General features: G+C 41.8%; 1 protein-coding gene and 1 long non-coding RNA gene across 5 annotated transcripts in view; one reads left to right on the plus strand and one right to left on the minus strand.

The window, feature by feature from the left end:
• Nucleotides 1-24,521, minus strand: part of SNX30 (sorting nexin family member 30) — a 72,155-nt gene that overhangs the window by 24,178 nt on the left and 23,456 nt on the right. For all 4 annotated transcript variants that reach the window (XM_064641790.1, XM_064641791.1, XM_064641788.1 and 1 more), the window contains exons 2-7: nucleotides 21,753-21,941; nucleotides 15,079-15,189; nucleotides 11,755-11,913; nucleotides 9,156-9,351; nucleotides 8,314-8,513; nucleotides 2,595-2,681 (exon numbers count right to left, since the gene is read on the minus strand). In XM_064641790.1, the coding sequence (XP_064497860.1) occupies nucleotides 2,595-2,681; nucleotides 8,314-8,513; nucleotides 9,156-9,351; nucleotides 11,755-11,913; nucleotides 15,079-15,189; nucleotides 21,753-21,941 (942 nt within the window). The remainder of the gene's footprint in view (nucleotides 1-2,594; nucleotides 2,682-8,313; nucleotides 8,514-9,155; nucleotides 9,352-11,754; nucleotides 11,914-15,078; nucleotides 15,190-21,752; nucleotides 21,942-24,521) is intronic.
• LOC135407067 (uncharacterized) overlaps nucleotides 121-24,521 on the plus strand; it is a 64,785-nt gene continuing 40,384 nt past the window's right edge. The window contains exon 1 of the long non-coding RNA XR_010426669.1: nucleotides 121-322. This is a non-coding gene — a long non-coding RNA (uncharacterized LOC135407067). The remainder of the gene's footprint in view (nucleotides 323-24,521) is intronic.

Here is a 24,521-nt window from a genome sequence, read left to right on the forward strand (position 1 = left end):
TCCCATAGACTAACACACTTCAAACCCTTGAGGCAGACAGAAGAAATTAGGTCATCAGAGGTGAACTTCATCTCACGAAAAGGAAACCACACCTCTCCTTCACTCCTGTCAGAGACTGAAACAGTTAATGCCTTACAAATTCTAAGATCACCAAAAGACTTTTACAAACTGAAAAGAAGCAGCTGCTCACCCAGCAAAGCCCACTCCTCCCTGAATACTGCCAAAGGACCTTCAGATCAGACAACTGGGTGCCACTGTCCAACTATCCTGGGTGCAGATGCATAACTGAAGCTACAAACTGGATTTCCAGATAAGGGAAGAGGTTAAGAGGCAAATCCTGCAAGATGGGACAATCCCTCCTATCATGCTAATGTCCCCCCTTCACATGATAACTCTGTGCATCCAGCCTGGGCTACGCATCTCAAATGTCAGACCATGATGGACCAGGACTGATGCTGACACAAAAGGCAACTGCAACTGTCTTAGGAGATGCAGAGACTCATGACATGTCCTGTGACACTATCAATTGTAAAACTCCCCAGCCTAGGGAGGTACAAGGTGTTCCCACCTGTGGTGGAAGTGTATAACTCATAACATCTCTGAGTTTGGTGGGAGAGCTTACCCCAGCCCCAACAGACCAAGACTCTCCCCTTCTGCGGCGGGTCACAACAACTGCATTGGTGGATTACTGCAAAATCAGCTCCAGCATGGGTCAGAAGTGGGTAAGCAGCACTTCACCACTGCACTTGCTAGAAACTGAAAGGCTGCAGATTCTGCACTAATACTGTGATGCTTCTGTTAAGCACCACAATCATTATGCTTTTGGTGTAAGCTCCAGCATTCTGCGCAGTACTTCCCAACAGACATTTACAGCAGCCCTACAAGCCTTCTGCGAGCTCTAAACGGATGGTCTCAATGTGAGAATGACCTAATGACAGGAGAAGAGCTTTGTGATGACAGGCTGGGTATGCGCCCAGCAAGGCCTGGAATGCCCTCTAGTGGAAGAGATTATCAAGTAGTCATAGGCCCTCCTCTCATGATCCAAACCTAAGCTTTTTTTCCCCTGTAAGATTTCGTCTGGGGTTATTTTACATAATTTCTACCAAACTGGCAAGTACAAGGAACACAAATGCCATTCCACAATTGCAGCTCATGACCCTCTGCCTGCTTTTAGTTTCCAGCAAGTCACAGCCAGGAGACCACATCGAATGTAAGAACGGTGCTAGGCACAGCGCTGAGCTACCAGCTCCTACAGACAAGGGCACTTCCTCCAGGTGCAAAGGATCTGAAAACTATGAGATAATATTTTATGAACATGCAAGGAGTTCTATATAATTTGTTCAACTTCATCTTATAAATGACACAAAACTACTGACGTTACAAAAAAGGTAGAAGGAGTTGCCAAAAAATACACTTATACTCTGGAGAGGAGATGCAGGTCTTCAAAAATTCTCAAGACAGCTATTTAAGTGCTGCATTTTACACAATAATCCCACTGAGATATGAGATCCAAAGGCCTTTTAATAAGTGAGAGATTACCAAAGTTCAGCAATTCCACTGCAACAAGATCTTGATAAAGTCAAACACCTAAAAACCTCAACTGGCTTGCTGGATATGCTAGATTTAGTTCCCTCCATCCTAGATACAACTTGTTAGAATACCTGCTTATACAAAGCTACACTGAGGAAGTAGAGCACATACCACAGCAGCCAGCAGTGGGGCTGGCAAAAGACCAAAATACAAGAACACTGTAAAAAACCTAACACACCACTATTTGAAGTTCATGAGAGACACAAGATCAGAAAATACTAGTTTGCATTTCTATGCTCTCATCCTCTTCAGCTTCTTAGATTTAAAAATATTATGTGAACCTCCTGTAAGATTACTGTACAGTAGTCCTAATACTGGGAAGTTCTCCATTAGTTATTAATACAAACGTAAGGGGAACCAAAAACCTCCAAGCAGAGGAAGGGAACAAACCCTGTTGTCATCACCATTTAAACCTGCAGCGATTTAAGAAAAGTCTCTTGTATCCTGCTTCGTGCAGAAGCAGGTGTCAGCATAAGCATGTCAGTTCACAGCTCTGCTTCTGCATGGAGCCCAGCCAAAACCTGTCACCTAGTGACACTTGTCGTGTCTGTTCAGCATCACAGAAGTAGAGCTCCCTAGCAGAAGTGGCAAAATTTGCAGTCTTCCACAATCAAAACCAGTGTCCTAGAATAATACAGTTCCACAGTGCCAGGGATAGGACCTTAACTCAGCTAGCTGACATACTGCTAAGTCACCAGGGACTGTTCTACCACTGCTTCAGTCCCTGCTACTAAACACTCCAACCAATTACTGGCTGTTAAGGTGTTACAGAGTCACCCTGCTCTGAACTGTGGAAGATCAGAAGTTGCTAGACAAGTTATATACATTCATACCTAGGTCTTTATTTCACATCAGTTTGACAACAACAAACTTCTGTTCTGCTAGAAACTGCTTATATTGCAAAGAAGCCACCAGACCCAGAAAAAGCAAGTTCCGCTTCTCCATTCTTTTCAGGAAGTAGTGTGAGTGTAAGCTGGTTTTGTAGAGTAAGTTGGAGTGCTAACCTTTGGACGGTCTTCCTTCTTCAAGGCTACTGCTTCCAGTTTTGCTTCATACTCTGCTTGAACTTGGTCTCTCTTCTTCAACACATTCTGTGGGCAAGAGAAAAGACAGCTGTGAAAGACATCCTCTTGATCCTTCCCCCAGCCTGCAAGAAACTCCAAAGTGATACAGGTTAAGTGCAAATTCAGTCCAAAGTCAGACATTCGGATTTACTTTGTCCTTATCTTACAGTATTTAGGGAGTAGTTTTTAATAACAAAGAGTACTTGCTCTCCAGAAGCTGGCAGGGTCAGATAAAATTCAACATTTGGACAAGCCGTAGGCATGCAAGATAGAAGCTGCCATGAAACCACTAACATAATCCTGACTAAGTATTCATCAGTTCACCTATTATTACCATGAACAGGATATAAACAAAAGCATCAAAGTTGACAAGGACTCAGCTTTGATATCCTCAAGCAGCAGACAGACAACAGCACTGGTAAGAAACAGGAAAACCACCACAGAAGGTATTACATCTCCCTTTTCATTTACAAAGACTCTTCAGAATTCTTTATAGCAAGCTGTTACATTCTCATGTTAGAACAAAAGTAAGCTTTTATTTTAGATCAGTTTAGGGGGTTTGGTTGCTGGTTTAATTTAAAAAAAAAATGAAAATTACAAAAAGCACAATTTACATGAAAAGCAATAAACTGATCAAGAGAGTTTCACAAGCAGTAAACATGTTCTTGGCAGAGTACTCTCAGAATACACAGCCAAAGACCTTGTACTACATCCACAAGAGCTCCACTAAGGTAATACCACAGTCTTACAATTTGAAAATAACCACAGGAATTGGTCTTTTTAGGAATATATTACTAAAAATAAGCAAGTTTGCGTCAGCAAGAGCAGGCAACTTACTACTTCAGTCTTCACAAAGAACTAGTATTTTTTAATTACTCAATTGATGCAAAGTTATTATTAAAAATGCTCAGAGGGAAGCCAGCCAACACTCACTGCTGAGGCACCTGTAAATCTGCAATTCTCTTGCAGCTAACTTGGCCAATTCACACTTTGAGTCTCCCCTGTCGCCACCCAGAAGGAATTACCCCATTAGGACAAAGTGATAACTAGTCATTTTAACAGTTTCTGACATGGATAGTAAAGTAGGACTAGCCATGTCCACTGCTGCCTCCAGAAATCTGTTTTCAAAAGAGTAGTCAGATCTCTAAGAGCCAATCTAGCCAAGATCTGTTTCCTAATTAAAGAAATACAAATCCTGTATCTACTAATCATCATCTTCCCCCTCTTCCCTCTTAAGCCAAGAAAAGGTCAACAGTGCAGTTGCTCTAGATGAGAGCCAGGAGTGTTGCAATCAACACTCTTATAAAAGCTCAATCCATGATAAATGGGAATAGCACCCCATCCACAAAGTTACTATTAGTTTAGGCAACAAAAACAGGGAAAACCTGAAAAATTCACCTTCAACACCTTAATCTTCCCTTTTGTCTCCACATGGATGAATCAAGCATGCCACTGAATGTGTTTGCTTGACAAACCACAACATTCCCCTTCTTTCTGAAATGTATGCAACTATGTGGGATGGCCTTTAAGTGATTGAGGTTACCAATGCAACAAAGGTCTGAGAGATTTAACAGGTATTTCTACTTTGTACTGCCACTTGAACCCGAGTCAGCTGAACTTTCTTCTCTGAAAAAACAACCACCTCCAGCAATTGCATTCTGCCTTCAGAAGCCTGGAGTGCACGCAGGAAGCGGAACCTGTAGCAGGAATAGCCAATGATTAGCAATTAGAGGCAAACGATTCAAAGGACAGGTGTCTTGTTTCTTCTTAAGTGTTTATGTCCATCCACTGTGGACCATTAACAATATGCTTCTGAATACAGTTTTAAGTATCCAATACTGGCAGACCTGTAAGCCAAGAGAAAACTATTGCCCTCCCTTTCATTTGTACAACGTTTTCCTCTGGCACCTCCAGGCAATCTCCTTTCAGTTGCAGATCAATGCACCAATGCTTTAGCAACAGTTATGAAAAACTCTGCATCAAGTATCCTGAAACTTAACTGGTAGAAGTTTTGCATAGACTGTGCTAAGGTCTCAGAGACAAAGAAGTAAAAAAATAAATAAAAACCAAACAACAAACAAACAAACAAACAAAACAAACAAACAAAAAAGAAACCAACACCAAACAGAAAAAAACTCATCCAGCACACTTCAGTTATTTCAGGACAGAACTAAATCGCTGCTCCCTGAACAAGAAAGACTTAGCTCAGTTTCAGCAAGGCAGGTCCTCCTCCATTTTGTATTTAGTTGAAACATTCCACCTTGGCCCATATTTCTAAAGAGCTTCAGGAGTTTGCCATCAGTCTTCTTTCTCAAATTTCAATTCCAATCCTATTTGCACACCACATAGCTTCGTACTGTGACTAGACCTCACAAGAGGATCTCTGTTTGCTGCCTGCCTTTACAGACACGGTTACCTATTAATCTAGTGCTTGCTTTAAACATGCATTAAAAGCAACGCCCAAACACACTGCTGGGGATAGCATCATCTGATAAGCCAGTCTAGCAATGCTAAGCATACAGAGTTCATATAGGATTTTAATATCAGCCCTGGATTATGTAGAGCAGAGTCCATCCTCTGCACATTCCTCCCTGGGGAACACCAATGGACAGCAAAACATGTGGCACCACATGTTTGCTGAAAGGGGCCTCACTGCACCAGAATTCGAGATGTCCTCTTGCCATGTCATAAAATCATAGAATACCAGGTTGGAAGGAACCTCAATAATCATCAATCCAACCTTTCTCGGCAAAAGCACAGTCTAGACAAGACAGTTCAGCTTGATCTTGTCCACCTGGATCTTAGAAGTGTCCAATGTTAGAGAATCCACCACTTCCCTGGGGAGATTATTCCAAAGGCTGTTTGTTCTCATTGTGAAAATTCTCCTACTGTGTGCAATCAGAATGTCCCTGGGAGTAACCAGGGACATTCCCCTTGTGAAAAGGGAGCTTCCATGATCTTTGTAGTCACTCCTTAAATACTGGAACATGGTGATAAGATCTTCCCTAAGCCTTCTTCTTTCAAGGCTGAACAAACCCAGCTCTCTCAGCCTTTCCTCACATGGCAGGCTTCCCAGTCCCTTGATCATCTTTGTAGCCTTTCTCTGGACCCTCTTCAACTAATTCACTTTTTTTTTTGTACAGCAGGGACAGAAACTGAACACAGTATTGCAAGTGTGGCCTGAGAAGCACTGAGTAGAGCGAATAATTTGGAAAAGGTCTCTCCTAGACACTACCAGCACACAGTTTATCTCAAGCCTATACCACCAGCCTCTCCCCACTTTCACAAATCTTTCAAACAAACCCAGAGACAGGGCTTCCCTCAAATCAGCCAATATTTGATTCAACCAGAACTACTGGGCTTTGCCCCCGTATGTCCAGTTCTCTCAGGCTGTCCCCCTCAGGTACAACAATGCTCCTGAAGACACTGAGGTCTCTTCACCTCTAACCTAGCAGTTCTTACTCTGAGGGACATTCAGCCAGCTAGAGACTGGCTCTACAGATCAGGTTCTCATACTTACACCAGGGGTACAGTGTGCAACAGAGAAAGCTATCAAGGTTGCACTGAACCCCTAGTACCTAAAGACTTGCTGTCACCAAGTACCCTGTCCAAAAGATGTGGTCTGAAAGACCAAAACAGACTTTCATTTCACAAGTAGCCCTCACAGGAGCTGATGAAGACGACTGCACTAGTAGTGAAGAGGACAGCCCTTTCAGCAGAATGCCTCCTGCGTTCCAAGCGTAACCTTCTTTTACAGTTACTTACTTAATGTTAACAGATTCTGCAAAGACAGTTCAGTAGCTGCTCACTGCAGAAACAGCAACAGACTGGTACTTTCTAGCAGAAGAAAACCGTACTTCATAGGATCTGAGAGAGTACAGTTTTGCCATTTGAGAAGGAAGGAAAATAGGAACAGTCTGTCTTGGCTAACAGTAGATTTTATTCTTGATTTTCAAATTTTCAGACAGAGTAAAGCCAGCAGGATGCCCAAGCTGGACACTAAACAGCATAATCTTTTACGGTCCTAGAAAGTTAAGTCAACAGTCTAAAATGTTTAAGCTAAAAAGCAAAGGTTTCTTCAGCTGAAGAGGTACTTTAGGCAGTTAAACAGCACTTAGTACAGTCAGGCTACCTGCTGGCCTTTTAGAGTCCTTTTAGAACGACACGGTCTCCAAGCCAACGTGTAACTAGACACAAATTTTTAATGCTATTTTGCCTGTGGTAAGTGGTGCTTAACTGCCCAAAGTACCTCTTCAGCTAAAGAAACCATTGCTTTCTAGCTTAAAAAAATTTCCCCTCCTACATTTGTGAAAAGCACGTCTCACAGATCAGCCTGACCCTTCAGATGCCATCTTTGGTAGGCCAAGGCATTTCTAGCATCAAAAGCCAGATGTTCTGAGTTAAAAGCTTTAATTACTAGACTCACACTGTTTATTTGTAAGCACATCCCACCCACCTCCACTTCCTACAGTCCCAACATCCTGAGACAAGGCTTCCTACAGCTCACACTGTTCCAGCACTTTGTTGTCAATAGACTCTTAAAGAAAATACATCTTGGTTATGCTGGAGTCAATACTATAGTGACAAAAGTAAAGAGTATACTAAGGGAATTTGTGAAAAGCCTTCTGCAAGAACACTTCAGCTACACAAGAGGCATACAATTAAACACCTGAAGCTGGGAAAACAAAGCTGCAAATTATCTGTTTCAATTCTCAGTTTGAGAAGTATAGGATGAGACTAAGATTAAGAAAGAGAAGGTCTATCATATGCAGACTGTAAGTTTACAAGATCTGTAAAGGAGTGCATATCACAGCCTTGGCACAGTTGTTCCAAGTGGAAAGTCTTCAGAAGGAACTTGTCTGTTAGTACCCTATAGAGGGACAGCTAACACACACTGTACCATGGGCATATAGTGAAAGGCTCTAACAGACGAACTAAAGTCTTTGGTTTCATTTCTCAGTGCAGTTTACTCATAGTTCTTTCCCCCATTCAATGTGATTGATTACCAATGCTCCTTAACTTGAAGGGAATAAAACCCACATTAAAGTAAGTTTTATTACTTCTGCATAAGCATCAAATTCTTAAGAGAGATTAACAGTCACAGAATACCACCTTTAAGCAGTTAGTTGGTATGCAGAACTTAACTTTACAACATCCTGTCTGGGTTTGGGGACGACAGAGGAAGCAGTGCCTGTCATTTGAACACATGGTTCTGAAAGGAGGCACCCAACTCTGCTACATACAAGTGACAGAAGCTGCTAATGCTGTCTATTCTGTAGGGCCAGGCACTGACCCTGCAGTGAAGAGCTGAGGATGACTGACTTTCTGTGACTTCAAGGAAAGATTCTAGGCAGCCACAGGATGTCTCCTATAAAGTACTACCTGCCACTCTGACGAAGGAACAGCTCTCCAACACTTTGTGTGCACCCTTGCAATACTGACCTTAGCTTGACTGAATAGCAGAGCAGACCAATAATGCTATTTATGCTATTAAACACACCTAGTTTTGTTTTGACTATGGAAACATCCTCCTACTTAATGTATTATTTACTTCCACGCTTTTCCCACAGCATTTCTGCTGTCTAAAAGAACAAACCCGCTGATATATCATGCCAGGCAAACACAATGACAACGCTCTCTACCACAGGGCTCTCTCTACCTTCATTGACTCAGCATACAATATATATTCCCTAAGCACAGGCAGGAAGTCTTCTGTCATGTCTTCACTGAGTTCTTCAAGAGCTGTGCAACAATTTCCAATACAGGCAGACACCCCTTCCAGTGGCTCTGACAGCTCAACCTCCAGCCCTCCCCAGGTTGAATAAACAGGTCCATATTCTCGTAGTTCCACCAAGTATTCTGCAAGAAGCAGATGGAAAAATAGATTAACAGAGTAAGAGCAAGGCACAAAGATGTGCAAACACTGATACCAAACAGGAGAAATTTTACACCAAGTTTGACTAACATTAACCCTCAGAAGGAGTCAAGACTTGTGTTGTGTTGGCACCTTAATAGACAGAGCTCTGTGGCTGCATGGGTGTCAGGTTCAAGTTGCCTCCTTCTTAGCTGGCCATTTCTACAGACCTCCAATACAAAGACCCTTGCACCTTTGCGGTAGTCGAAGTCAGTTTTTTAAACATATGTAAAACTTGGTTCTGCCAAGACAAGCTGTAAAGGTTATCTTCGTCTAGGAATTCCATCTGTACTCCTCCAGATGGAATGTACAGGTTTTTCCACCTTCCAAAAGTCTATCAAAAAATAACTCTAGTAAGACAGTAGGTTGGTATAAAAAGAGCAACTTTGGAGAGTTGGGATAAGATAAGAATACTGTGTTAGGCTTTGGCTTGTTTTAGATCTGGAAGGGGCATTAGGTTTTGCTCTGTGTCTGACATTACAGACCAGAATCATCAACGCAAATTGTCTTGATCAATGCTATCAACTGGACTAAAGAGACAGAACATTCAGACTGAAGTATTATGATAGAGCACCTTGTGTCCTTACCCAACTGTTCTTTGATGATCCGCTGTGCTATTCTGTCAATGGTACCAAGCTTTAGAGAGAATGTGTCTAGATAATCCCCAATGGCTGCAAACTCCAGTGGCCGACTTCTTAATTTGTAGCCTCCTGTAACATATTTGACAGATTCCCCCATCTTTGACAGCAATGCCATTCCTTGCTTTTTGTAGGCATTAAGATCCTAGGAATTAAAAAACAAAACAGAGCATGTTTATAAATATTTCACTTCCACATTGGAAGATTAATGCAATGAAGTCAAGATCAAATCTTGTGAAGGCAAGAGATTACATGACACGTAGCCTTGGACAAAGGCTCGCTTTGTACAAGCTGTACAGCTGAGCACAGCTTCAAAACTACCCCTAGATGGAGATAAACTATCCAGGAGAACGGTATGAAGTACAGTATAAATAACCAAGTAGTTCAACTTTGCACATGGCCAGACTTGCCCATGTTCCTGTACTGCCACCAGGGAAGTAGCCACATTAACAGCTCTGGTTCCACCAAAACAGCTCATATCATTCATCCACACATACTTCTAAGCTATAGCCCACAGCACCATAGTATTATGCAAATGCACCAGCTGGCTCTGATGACCTAGTAGAGAGCTACATACTGCATGCCCATTCAGTAACCAGCCCCCTCACACCAGCTGTGTGGTCAGATAGGAGCAGGCAAACACTGTACCCAGAAAAAGTACAGGAAGACAGACTGCAGCTCAGGCTGGGTCAGATGTAGCTACATTACCTGCAAAGAAAGTCTGAGCTTCCTTACTACCGCTTTACACATTTGCACAAACCAACATTCAGATAACCTATGCTAACAAGGCTGTTTGCTTACAATCTTCAAGGGATTTCACCTTAACAGTACATCAGAAAAAAATGGTTTTAGTAAGCAAAAACGCTGTCCATTTTGCATGGACTGACTCCTTCCAGCAGGGGTCAGTATTCAACATCTCAAAACAGGAGCTGTAACCAGGTTATCCTATACAGCCTGGGGAAGAGATGTGTTCAAACCAAGTAGACCTACAGAGGTCAAGAATTCAGACATGCTAATATGGACTACACTAAAAGCCTTCTTTAAAAAAAAAAGAGAAAAAACCCACCAAAAACAAACAAACAAAACACAAACCAAAAAAAAACCCACACCAAAACCCAAACAAAACCAGCAGCCATCTTCAAAACATGTACTATGGTATTCTTTCCAATTACTTAACATAAGTCAAACATAGGTCTGATTAGGAGAACCTGACATCTTAGCAGCTACTATAATTTTAACTTATGTTTGCATTTAAATGCCGTAGTTCCTTGACTCTTGCTTTTTCCATATGATCTAAGCACTACCTGCAAGCAGGCACCAGAAAAAGATCCTTGAACTCAAAATTACTCACTCACTCTCTCAAGCATTCTGGTCTGTTACTGGTTCAAGCAGGGAACCTGAAAAAAAGCCTGTTTTCTCTTTTTCAACCAGGAGGTGATCTTATGACTTTCTGTAGTAACTAAAGTCTGGAGTCCTAGCACACTGAACTGACACCTCACTGTTCCAACAGAACAAGTTCAAACACTAGAGACTGTCACAAGAACAGGTGCCTTGTCCTCCCACCTCCCAGCATGCTCTGTTGTCTCTAGGCAAGCTCTGCTCAGAGCTGAGAACAAAGCCCTTGACATTCGTTTTACAGGGGCGGGAGAAGACTAAGCAGCTGAGAAAGCTGCATCATGCTTGGACAGCTGAAAAGAAGAACACAGTTATCTGACATTTAACTATCACGATGCTAAACAAATTCTGCATTTCTGGCTTATTTCAGCAGTTAAGTTCATCATGGAGGTGAAATAAAAGAGCACTGGAGATTGATTCTCACACTAACAGCAAGGAGAGCATGAGCCCGAGGTGAGCTCAAATTAAACACCATATTTGAGTGAGCTAGATTAATGTGATATTGGAAAGATGTGCTTTTATACCCTTCCTCACCTATCCGGTCAAACCCAAGCATAACCGCAGGCCTTCAGTCTCATTTGAAATGCAGTTCTAAAGAAAGCCAAAGAAAATTGCACCATTGCTGCATGAGTCATGCAGAAGATGAGCATGAAATTGTTGACTGAGAACAAATGAGAATGAGGCCTCCATGCTTAGTTTTGAGGGCAGCAAGTGCAAGCAGTATAAAAAGCACAGACAAAAAAAAAAGCCAAGAAATTTGCAAGCTTTTGTGCAAGACAGACCTCTCTTCCTCCCCGGCTTCCCTCCTCCTCAGAAAAGGATTTTGAAGTCTACGATTTTCTAAATTTTGAACATCTTTGGCATAATAGGAGTATGTTCTAGGCACACAACTACAAACCAAGCAAGTCTGGAGAATTTGTCCATCTGCAGAACAGATTCCTCTTCCCTCCAAGCAAAGGGAATCCACTCAGTTGTCAGGGATCCGTCACACACAATATTCAGGGTTCCCAGCAACTCTCTGGTATTTTAGGGGAAGTTCTGATCTGCACATCTAGTTTTATTAATGCCTTTCTACCTTCACTTCAGAGGTGACTGCAAAGGTTCCTGGTTTTTTGTCCCTGTCAAGGACTGTGTTTGCAAGTTACTGGCTTACCTTGGCTGTGAGAAAGACGTTGAAGTGCTCATTGAAAGAAAGCACTGGGTGATCAGTTATTCTCTTCAAGAACTTGTCTAATGCTTTCCTCCTTGTCTCCACGAACTCTTCAGAAAAGCGATCAACAACACCCTTCACCACAAATTTCTCAGGAAGAGGCTGTCAGAGATAAGCAAAATGCACAAGATTCAAAAGATCAAAAACTTGCTTCTGCTATTTGGAAATAAAGCAATCAAGCACCAGTCTTAACAGGAACTGAAATGCTGTGTTTGCTAACAGGAACCAAAACGTTGCGTTTGCTAACAGGAAGCATCCATCAGATGGGATGCAAGCCGTGCTCGGAATTATCTTTTAGTTGGTCTGGTTTAATGCTAGCAATTCCACTGAGTGGCTTCAGCTAAGAGTCACACCAGGGAAGCTCATACAGTACTCACACAAAGTACTTGTAGCATAGCTTAGATTGTTCCCCCTACTGCTATCTGTGTTCAAGATCCAGCTCTAAAGAGATGTCAGAAGAGTTACACACTATTCACAACAGCAGCATGCACACCTCCCACCACCCAATGCTAAGGCAAGGCTGCCTAGAGCAGATAAACTCAGAAAATTTGACAATTCTATTTACTCTCCCCTCTCCTCTGAAAAATTTAGAGCTTTTGAATAGGGCCCTCCTGTAAAAGGCTGATAATCTTAGTAAGAGCACCACATTGAGCAGAGACAGACCAGTAGGTTTGACACAGCAAGTGTCTGAGTAGTCCAGGCTGGATCCTTTCTGAAGTACAGGCATACCTGGTCACCTCTCAGAGACAACTTTCCTGAGTATGCTTCTATAAGTGACAAAGGTCTGACAACATATCCACTCTTGTATCTTACTACTTTGAGTCCATCTCTTCTTTTCTGCAGTTCAGCTTAACATATAAGCCTGAGGCTGTCTCCAGACTTGCTAGTTATACAGTCCCTCCTGTTACACTTAAATGACAGACTTCAAAGTACCTACTTCAATGGAAGATAATTCTTTAAGCTTAAGAGTGGTTCTACCATTAGATCTGCTTTTGTTCGGTCCAGACAGTATGGAATTTAAGATTAGCATCAGTTTTTAAACTGTGCTTTGCCTTTCACTCTCTGTGAAGCAGTCCATCCATCCAATCTGCTTACTCTTAGGCTAGCAATGACAGTCATTTTCACCCAATTCAGGAAATAGGATTCTCCTCTGCAAAGAGTCTGTCATCTAAAATCTGTGACAAAAATAATTCAAGAAAAAAGAAAATCTGCATACACATCCTTTCGCACCATATCCCAGATGATGCGGGACGTATATGAAGATTGTACCTGCTGAAAAGCACAGCCAGCATGACTTAGCTGCAACACACCTGAATGTATTTTAATTAAGACTTATCTTATTATGCTTAGCATTCAGATCAATCATGCTAATTAAACCATTTTAAGGCATACTATCATTAGACTTCAGAAGTATAGTGCTTAGTGCATTAGTTTTCAGGTAGGAAGGAACTCTTTTCCTTTGCTTTGTAAATTTTATCTGGGACTCTAGTCACTACCTCAGCACCATATGTAGGAAGAAAAGGACAAACTGAAAGACTAGTTTAAAGAATCCTAGTTCAACCAAACACATTCAGTGTGGCACTGAATAACCTCTAATGTTTGAGCATTTGAGACCCACAGAAGAGTGCACCTCTATTACAAAGCCTCCTGCCATTTAACCTGGTTTCAGCTACAGCAGCAGTTACAGTCCTTTCGATTTTCGGCTTTTGGAGGTCCATCCCAAGTAGTCAGTACACACAGCTAGTAACCAACATCCTGTTTTAACTGTGTGTGTAAATTATCTACCTTATTGTCTTCCACATTAATAGTCTATTTTTCCCTACTGAGATACACATGAACAGAGTTCACTGCAGTCAGAAATGTCTTCAAGTATCCAACAGGGCAGCACATGCTTATACCTCCAGATTTTCTAGAAGAAAGGTACTTAAGATACCTCCTTACTCTGCAGCCAGTTAACATCCAGTATTAGAGCTACTCATGCCAAATTTGCTGTTCTGCGTGCAACGAATTCCAGGTCACGGCAAAGGAGCTTGATTCCCTGACTGACTCACCTTCTGCTACTAGACCATTATTTATTGCCTTGCAGCCTTCAGGCAGGACTGGCAGTCTGTTAGCATACTCAAGAATCTGTAAAACTTAACTGCAATAGTTCCAGCTATTCAGAGAACAGGAAGCAAGAAAAGACGGTATGGGCCGCTAACATATTGCATGTCTCCATCTTAGTCTCCCAAGCTCACTGTCTTTCTTTTCCCTACTCCTCAGTAAGCATATTTGCTGCCAGTTAGTGGTGTCACATGATATCATAAAGTATTCCTTATCTTTGAGAGAATCAGCTATTATTTCACTTAGAGGCGAGTCCCAGAGTAATTAAGGACTTAAATAGTACTCTAAGCCAGAGCAACCTAACTGAATACTTCTCACACAGCCTAGTCCTTGCTGAGGGAGGGAGACCAGAGAAAATGCCACCACACCACTCACCTCAATCCTAGATGGGCAAGCTAAAGTATGCCACTAGCATTGCTATTTCCCGACAATTCCCCTCCATTGAGCCTTTTTTAATTCTTTGTTCAAAAGAGCTGAAAGCAGTGATCTCACAGGTTTCCTACCTATTCACGTCTTCTACAGCACAAAAAACATATCACATAAGGTAGTATCAACCTCTTCACGTCAAATAAGGTGGTCAGATTGCCAGTTTCAGCAAAAAAGGGGGCAGTAGTTTAGCTAATCTCATTAATAAACTTCTGCCTACTGAAAGCATGCAATAGCTACCAAGCCAGAGGCTGAGGTTTCTAAATCTGTGCTATCAAATGTCAGCCCTATTAAGTGTTAGCACAAATAGTTTTAAATTGCTCTGTAAAACCAGCTCAAAAGGCCATCTTGAAAACCAACTAAGAATGTGAAGTACCTGTGTGGCTTTTCATAATCCTCAGCTGCTCTGAAATATAGAAGTAAAAACTGAGCAAACAGATGAAGTGCATTCCATTTATGTCACAACAAATTTAGTCACCACACATATTGCCCTACAGGAGGCTGCCAAAGCTCACCTCTCAGGTGTGCCACCCCAGGAAAGTCTTAAGCTTCATAATAAGTCAAGAATGGGAAGCTCTTCCCACTCCACTGTAAGACAATAAAGTACCATATTTAAATCTAAATACTCAAAGAGAATGAAGTACTGTTTTTAAAATCTAGAGACAAATCACCCAAATATCACCCTTGGAAGACAAATGTAGAACTGTCCTTAATAGCAGATTCTTGCTTACTACCTACGGGAATGAGATGCGTTGGCTGAGACTCTTCCAGCTTGTTTCTCAACCAGTCGAAGTCTTGGTACCGCCGACGGACAGAATACTCTGGCAAATCAAACTCTGCTCGTGTAGTCTGGAAAAGAACAGAATACACTTAGTGTACACCAAACCTCTCACTTCAGAGACTAGGAGCAAATGCAGTACAGCCACCCCCAGCAAGGGTGAAGCCAGACAAGCCTTGCAGGGGGGTCTTCATCCCCAAAATTGTGCAGCCAGCATAAGAGAAAGATCCTCCGGACTTTCAAGCAGTGGAAATGCCAGCAATACGAAAAATGATTACTTCAAGCTGACATGTTAAGATCTTGTTGTACTTCCTTACATGTTCTGCTCAGATAAACTTTATGGGAGAAGTCTGTAGAGCAGACAGAACCACACCACTCTCTTGGCAGTTACAAGACTGCAAGGAAGACTGTGTGAGATATTCATTCCCAGAAGATTACTTTAACTATCAAGACCTAAAAGCAAAGATATTTATTGACTTTGTTTATTCTGTGACATGAATTATCCACAGATGAGAAAGCGTTTCACCACTGCCCTGTGTCAAGCAATGGGCTTATCACACTCCTTCAAGTCTAAAAGATTAGAACGTAAGCCACTGCGAGGTTTGATGAAGGACGATTTTTGTTGGTTTCCAAGAGGATGAAACCAGTCTGTTTACATTAAGTTTGTGTATGCCTGATTAGTACATTAGTACATATAGTAGTACATTAAAATAAATCTTTTGAAGTTTTATTCTTTAGGGCAAGAAGTCAAAGTTGCCATTATAAGTTTGAGGAAAAAAGTAAGCATACAGAGAAACTGCTGGCAAGTGTTTTATCCAGTCCTTGAGCAGTCCACAGTCTGGAAAGCTGACTGCGTGGGGCTGCTTGCCCAGCAAATACTGTAAGCATAAAATCACTCTCCTGAAACTGCATACCAACTAGGAGCATCTGCTAAAGAGCCTGGCAGCAGTAGCCCTGATTAGAACGTAGATGGCCCTTATTGTTATGTCCCATACAGAGGTATACTTAAGTTACTTGCAGCATCAAGACCATCTTGCAATGAATAGTCAGTCTGTACACTATATGTCTACACTGAGACACCAAAACCAGCACATTCTGGGGAACACAGCAGCAACTGCAGCTTTGAACGAGCTTTGAGACCAGCACTTGGTTTTGCTACTCCTATCCACTACAATTGCCTGATAAATTCCAGCAGACACTCAGCATTTACTTCCAGACTGAGAGCAACTGCCACATATTTGCAGAAAGTCAAGTAGCAGATTTTAAATGCAATCCATATCTTCACTTGCTTTCTGAGTAGCTCCAACTCTCCAGTTACTGTACTTTACTCCCACCAATTACCACTAGAGATCCTGTATGAGTTCTAGACCAGAAATCTCTTTCTAGGGGGAAGTTGGTAGCCTTAACACACTAGTAACAGCACGGTAGCTCTAGTACATTATAAACAGCATACTAATGTGTTATTACCTATGTTATTACCTTCTAGAAGAGGAAGGCATAAGAGACAGAAAAGAAGAAATCAGGATAAGCTCCTCCCTCCTTTGACCTACTAGCTATGGTTAAGCGATAATCAGGTTAGTCCTTGGACTAACATAACAAATGCTCACCAATGGAGCAGTTGTGGTTGTGATGAGGGGCTACCAAGATGTAGATATCCACTGCAGATTTGTGTTTTACTCAGCCACCCCTCAGAGTAACACCAGCTCATTTACTAATGTGTTAGAGTGCCACACTAGAAATTAAACTTCTAAGACTTCATATGAATCATTTTTGCTTGTTTTGAGTAACAGAGTGAATGGCATTAGGGTGAAACAAGATAATTCATGCACATATGGACAGCCCTCATCAGTCAGTGGTGTTCACTGCATTATTCTGTTAATTGGGCAGCTGTACCTTTGCCTTGCAACCTGAAATGAAAAAAAAAAAGGGGGGAGGGGAGATTAATTATTTAGAAGAAGGGATAGCTTTTGTGAACTGGCAGTCACTGCCCAAAAGCCTCTTAAAAGAGGCCTGACAGTGAACGGACGAGAATGAGAATGACTACACACTGCAGTACCTTATCATGTAGTATGAGGATGAAGGTAAAGTCTCCCATCTGTTAGCACTGAGAACCTTATTAACCAGTATTCTGCTAACAGTTAAGGAAATCTGTAGAGGTACTCTCTAGGAGTAGGAAAGCAGGGTAAGTTCCAGTGCACAAACTTTACATTAGTTACTGTGTACCTCTAGCAAACTGGTCCTACTGCCTCTACTTCACAAGCAGAATTGCAAAGTTTTCCATATATCCAGTTCTGTTCCTCAGAGGGAGGCAGATGAAAATACAGCAACACCATCATTTCAAGTTTTTACTGTACAGACTGTCAAACCTAGACAGCAAATAAGCTTCTCAAAGATTATTTGGGCAGAACATAAAGGCCCTTCAAGGTTTTAATGACACCTCACTAATGCTGAAAGTATCTGGATCTCAGATCAAACTCTTATTAGCTTAGCACAAGTAATTTTTTCCAGACTACACACAAAAGGGAGGAGGGTCTTGCCACCATCCAGGGACAATGCTGAAGAACACATTCAGTGCAAACAGCTCCAGGTGCAGCTACAGCCACAGCTGCAGGTTGAGCTCTGAGTGGTAGGAGCACCAGGCAACAGGCTGTGAACTGGCACCAAACTTTACACAACAAAGGGCCTGGGGACCTGTGGCCCAGCCAGGGGACCAGACACAGAGACACAGCAGGGGCCATTGACCCTGAGGATTTCACACGTGTAGACTGTGAAGGTATAAAAGACCAGAGCTCCTTAATTCTGGGTCCCTCCTCAGAGGCACCAGCTTGAGCTGTTATTTTATTATTGCACCATGATTAAACTATTTTAAGGATCCAGACGTCTGAGACTCAGTTATGGGAAACTTGGGGCCAAACTGGTACGGAAAACTTGGTCTGACTGTGTGAGTGTGGGGTGCCTACATGGGAAGGGGCCTTGGTTCCAGCTCAAGTGGATCAAGCGTGACTGCCAGAGTGGCTCCTGGATAGTCAGACAGAGAAGTTTCCTTAACAGGCAGCAAGTGAAATGTCTATGTTTTTGACACAGTTAAACTCCTCCTGCTTCCTTAGTGGGATTGGATTCATAAATCTCATGTCACAAGGACATATGTCTCTGCCAAAGGAAGCTGAGAAACTTATATGGCAGACCTCACCCTCCCAAAAAATAATGGGCAAGACATTTGCAGGAATTTATTGAAGATTCCAGCACAGTTCCACTAAGTCAGCACTGCAGCATTCTGGGCTCAGTTTTACTTGCTGGAAAGCAGGCAGTCTTACAGACACTTTTACCTCTGTTGCTGGAATAGTTTTGACTTGAGGCAGTATTAAGGCAATCACCAGGTCTCCGTCTTGTGTAAGATCCTTGCTGTTCCTGGAAGGAGTTAGGAGCCAAACCTAAAGCTAGTCTGTGATGATTATACGAAAGTACTTTTGTACCCTGGTTCTAGTCTCTTACTAGACTCGATTGCAGATTCCCCTCCGTGTTACTATTTAAGTTTGGGGCAAAATCTTCAACTAGAAAACAGGACAATGGCAGAGAGTGGAAGGGAGCAAGGCTTGTTTTCTTAGCACTTCAGCATTACTTTTGCCTTGAATAGTTTAGCCTGTTTGAAAAAGAGAACCCATCCCCTTCACCTGCTCTTCTCTAGGAAATCAGGCTGTTCCATGTGCCCAAGTAATCTAATCAACGTGTGCACTGGAAACATGAGAAAAAGGACAGGAAAGCAAAAACAACACTCCAATATTGATTGGTTTGAAAGACTCTCCCTTCAAGCCTGCAGAGCAACTGCATGACTCTGAGCAATGGCACTCAGCTATTCAGACCTCCATGGGAAAAGGCACAGAAGAAGGCCTTGCCATCCTAGAAAGCACAGTGAAAGTGAAGTTAGAAGTACGCTTACTTATGTTTCCCTCAGGAGATATGACTACACAAGGGCAAGCTTCCTTTCCCCCCTCCCTCCTCGCAAAGATTCGCTCAACCAAATCCCCCTAGAATGCACAGCAGTCTATGGGAAGAACACAAGGATGAATCATCAAGAACATCCCAGACACTTCAATCATCACAGTCAAGACCAATTAAGTTCCAGTGCAATTTCCACCCACCTTTATTGGTTTCACTAGTCTCCCTGTATAAGGAAACTGCTGTTAGCAAGAAGAAAACAGGATATGAAAGTGTCAAGACAGTCAGTTCTGAATCACTGTCCTTGTTAGTTTGAGGATTCCAATTACATTCTTTTAATGTGTTTGTCCAGAACACAGGTTGGGGATTGCTACCCTGGCTCTTACTAGGAAGCTGTGAAAATAAGGACACCAGCAAGATCAAGTAAAATCTTCAGTTTTCTTCTCAGCTCCTCTGCAAGCCACTGTTTTGTCCCTTCCTCAGTCACTACCACCTGCTGACAAAGGTATCAGCAGATGAAAAGTCTGGGCCATACTGCAAGACTTCTCTTTTTTTTTTGCTGTTACAATGAATACAAACAAGACTGTGGTCAGTCTTCACTCTTGCTGGTGTCCTGTCACAGTCACAAGCACACATTACAGCATCAGCTTCCCCTCTTGCACCTCAGGCTGCTGCTTTTCAGTCTTCAGTATAACTCACTCTATGACCTTTATTTACCCAAACCTTTGAGGTTCCAGAAGCATTCTTCAGTGGAGAAAGAAAAACAGAACAGCCATCCCTGCCTCCTCATTCAGAGGCACCAGAGAGAGACTCTTTAGAGGTCCTGAAGCCCTTTCCTGCAAGGCTGCAAGGGAGGTGTTGGGGTGGTTCCTCATCGCCCTCTACAGATTATTCCTGTGCAGCTTTTTTGCCATGTTTAATTAGTACTTTCAACTGCAATGTCTAATTGGGCAATTAGCTTGGCATCGAATAAGCCTGGTTTGTAGGGCAAGAATGAGTTAGACCATTAATACTACTAGTCTTCCTAGACAATGGTAGATAGTTCTAGAGGTTCTGACCTTAGAGATTAGCCAGAAGTGTACAATAATAATAAAACCAAAGAGGTGAGAATTTCACGCTGATTGAGAAGAATAAATCATGTGCAGTTTCATAACAGCATTGCAATGCTGTGATATAGCAGATTTATGCGCTACAGTGAGATCCCAAATAAAACAAATATTAATGGATGGGTAGGTAGATATGCAAAACAAGAAGTACAGGATGATTTTTTTTTTAATGTAAAAAAAAAAAAAAGACACTGTTGGGTAATACATCTGACCTAAACACAGTAAATACCTTAGCCACATTCCAGAGTTCTGCTTTAAGAATGAAGGGAACCCTTGAGCATAGGTTTCAAAGCATAGGAACATTATTTGGGTGCCACTATATACAGCTATTTTATACTGATGAAATAGTCAGTTCTTAATTTAAGAGAGAAACAATGTCAGCCAATTTTAGCCATTTGCCTGTGGACAGCTGCATCTCATTTTGTGAGATGCATCATTCCTTCTGATCACGTAATAGCTGAAGGCTAAGTTGCTCCAAGTTAAAAAAAAACAAAACCAAGAAGACTTTCCCACAATACTACTTAGTATTTTTAGTCATTAAGATACAGTGTTTCTTGCAAAACTCTTAGAGCAAGAATGAATGACAGGACTGTGTTAAGTGTGCAGCAAGAGGTAGCTATTGTTTTAGAGAAACTACATTTTCTCACGTGCTGTCTGGAAATGGAACTTCAGAGCAGACATTTTGAAAAAAAGTTATCTGTGGCCTGTAAAGGCTTCCTCATCTCAAAGGAAAATATTCTCTCCATGTATACTGCCATCTAGGTAGGCCAGAAGAATGTTAATCTTTTTGGACAAGTGGATCAAGTATATTACTAGTGAAGTTAGTGAACACTTTTTGCTTTAGGTAACTACAAGTGCCCAAAACAGATGTCAGCGTCACCTACAAGCTGATGATAATGATCTAGTCAACAGAAATCAAGATTTCAGTTGTGAATGCAGTGGACTTTTCAGATCATTTGTCCTATTAATATAATAAGATTTCATTAATGATTGAACTACAACAGATGCTGAAAAAATCTCTAGCGTATTTCTTTTGGTAGGCAGTAGTGTTCTAGAACTACTTCAGTTTTACTGTCAGCTGTACAGCCTTCTGAACCAGAACTGCATGGAAGCCAGTTTACAGGTGAGGATCAAGATTATGATTTAGTTAAATGGTTGATAGAGGAATTGTGGTAAACACTTAAAGCAACAAGCTTAAAGCATTTCAGAAAAGGAGAGACATGAAAAGTAAGATGATTAACAGTGAATCAACAAGGCACATTCCCCTTAAGGGAACTCTAACCAAATGGGTGTCAGATTACTAAATGAACAAACTTTCAAGTTAATGAAAGAAACTGGCCTTGCAAGTTTACAAACAGTTCTATTTAGGACTCAGAAACAAAAAAATTTAAGCTGACACGTTAAAAGTTTTTTTGCAATTTCATACACTGAAGTAATTGTTCTGCTAAGAGAAGTCTTCAACATATTCACAAGGTACCAAAAGACAGTAAGTTAGGATAAGAAAATACAATACAAGATATAAATATCCAGAACAGGTCCTAAAATGATTCCACAAAGAACAAAGTACTAGGAAAGAGAATGTTGCTCTGTACCTTTGTTGTAACCCTGTACGTGATATACGTCTCCATCGTGCACACGTGTTTTTTGGGATCATCAACAGTAACAAAGAGGTCTCTAGTTTCCACATCCAAGTCATCATCCAGCTGCAATCTGTTAAGGAGAGATGAGGAGGAGGCTGGGCTAGAAGTGTCCACAGGTGTGCCATTAGGCAGACTAAGATCCTGTAATAGAGAGGAAAAAAAATGAAGTTTTTAATAAGTTTAACAGATTCAAGGGAAAGCACAGTATTTTCAAAGATGCCACTGTCAAGTTTCACCGATATATTACAAGGGTATTTACCCCAGCAGCTCCAAGGATCACCCTTTTCCAAGATACCTGAGCAATCCCCTAAGGTCTGGACTTTGACCATTAAGTTGTTCTACAAGTTGAAGAGAAAGCAAATTACCACCATTAACTCCCCTTAGTATGGCGCAACCGGCTTTCTATTCATAAGGAAGTAGAAATATTGCTGAACCAACACCTCCTGGTGAGACTGAACCAAATTAGACTCTGAAAACAAGTCAGCTAGGCAAATCAAGAGACCTACTTATAAGACAGCCTTCAGGCAAAGTGGCAACAGTTCAGTTGTCTGGAATGCAGTCAGCCTCTGGAGATTCCTACAGTAGAAGAAGGAGTGCAAACTTTCATCAGAGGCTTCCCATCTAGTCCATTAACATCCAAACACACTGACAGCAGTCAGAGCCTGAACTGCCATCACCACACTACAGGACAGTCACTGATCACACCCTTCTGCACCAGTGTCTAGGCACATCTCCCTTTTGGAGTTCTAATGAAAACACTACTTTTTCCTGGAAGAGGTCCTCATTCCCATCCTCTGCCTAAGGAAGACAAATGCTAGAAGATCCAGCAAGTGGCTATTTTAGGAAGACACATACAAAGGTTTAGGAAATCTGCAATTCCTTGAAATTGATTGGGCAGAAAGGGAAGGAAAAAAAAGAAAGACCAACAAACAAACAAACCCATCAAAAAAAAAAACAAACACAAAAATCCCCTACCAGCCTTATAGCTAACTTGATATATTTCCACACCTTCAAATCTCACACTTGAATACAGACCAACTACTCCATAACAGTGGTTACTCCACTTGCATAAATATCACAGCAACTTCACATGTTCTCTGCTCTGATTTTGTAGCAGAGGGAGCCAACAGCGTATGACAAGTTGTACAACATGTAGGATGGGAACACCTGACAACAGTATTAAAAAGCCCTAAAGATCCATGCTTCTCCTTTTCAGAGAAGACGGGATTTTTGTTTGCACCTTTTAACTAGTAGCACAGGAATAGATTTATCCACAGAGTGACTTCCCTTATTGCTAAAGAGAGAAACATCACTTCATCTAAGCACCACAGTAACTAGAATTGTTTTAGGTATCCAATTAGTGCTTAGCCCCAGCCTCACACAGTCTTCAAGTGGCTAAACAAAACACACAATCTTAGCAAAGCAATCATGTTTGGGCGAGACCCTCTCTGTTCATCAGTCCTTTCTTCAAAGGTTCAGAACTACAGGTGATAGCCTCAAGGTAAAGCTACTTACAAAGGTCTGCCTTTGACAATGGCTAAGAACACAGCTAAGTTCCTACTAGTCACTGTCAGAAACCCATCATGGGACCACTGGGATTTCATAGACAGCCATCTGTCTGCTGCAGTACTGCAGAACTGTGGCAGAGCTGCTCTTCACCTTGAGGGCTGCTTTATGAAGTAGAGAAAATAATGCTTTAGCCTAGACATTTTGGGAAAGGGTGATCTAAACTACTGTCTACTAACAGAGAGTTCAGATGCATTCTCTCAACTAATACACACAAGTGGCTGCCAACAGAAAAGAAATTTCAGATTTAACTGACGGGGAGCAAGAGTAGGAAGGTAGGCACTCAAATGCTCTCCTAAGAGAGCAAAAGATCAGGATGAGCATGGCACATCTGGCCAGCTCAGACATAACGTAGACAGCTCAAAGCACATAGGAATCTGGCTCAGACTCAGTGTAGCAGGAGCATGTACAATAGGAAGAAGTAATGGTTCGATACCTCTGCAGATAAGGAGTGCTGTTGAAGTTACACAAACAGAATAAGCAGAAGACAGGATAAGATTAGCAACAGGAGATGGCTTCAGAAAATCTGCAGTTCAGCTAGACAGGAGAATTTGGCTGAGCAGACTGAAAAGCAAAGAAAACCCTGGGATACCACAGTAGTTGCACACAAATCCATTTCTGTTTCCAAAAGGAAAAGACAGTTCATCATTGCCCATATGCAATAAGCATTAGCGTATGACAAGTTGTGCCAGAACTGCAGCTAGTCAAATTATAAGCTTCCAGTATGGAAACGAATTACATTGCAGAAACAGCTTAAGCCTGGTTGCACAGGAGATCCCAAAAGCTTATAACAAAATTCTTCCAGAAGAGAGCTTAAAGAATACGATGGAATCCACTTAAAATACAAAAACTCTACTCTTCCTGGAGGAAGGACCAAAGATGGGGCTTGCAGGCACTTGCATGAAGTTAGCAACTTTCCTCACCAATTCTGTTAGGAGATAACAATATCACACTAGCATGTCTTGCACATTTTAAGCAGGGCAGAAGCCTGTGAAGGCTTGAATCCACTTCATTGTACTTGAGTGTGTTCTTGCAGTCATGGGTCCTATGGAATGTCTCAGGTCTTAAAGGCTGAAACACTCCATATCTAGACCAAGTAAAGCTTCTATACCAGCTGTGGTTCAGATCAGGAGAGGTGCCAGCTGCCATGGTGGG

Source organism: Pseudopipra pipra, chromosome Z (assembly GCF_036250125.1).
Source record: "Pseudopipra pipra isolate bDixPip1 chromosome Z, bDixPip1.hap1, whole genome shotgun sequence".
Classification (NCBI taxonomy): Eukaryota; Metazoa; Chordata; class Aves; order Passeriformes; family Pipridae; genus Pseudopipra; species Pseudopipra pipra.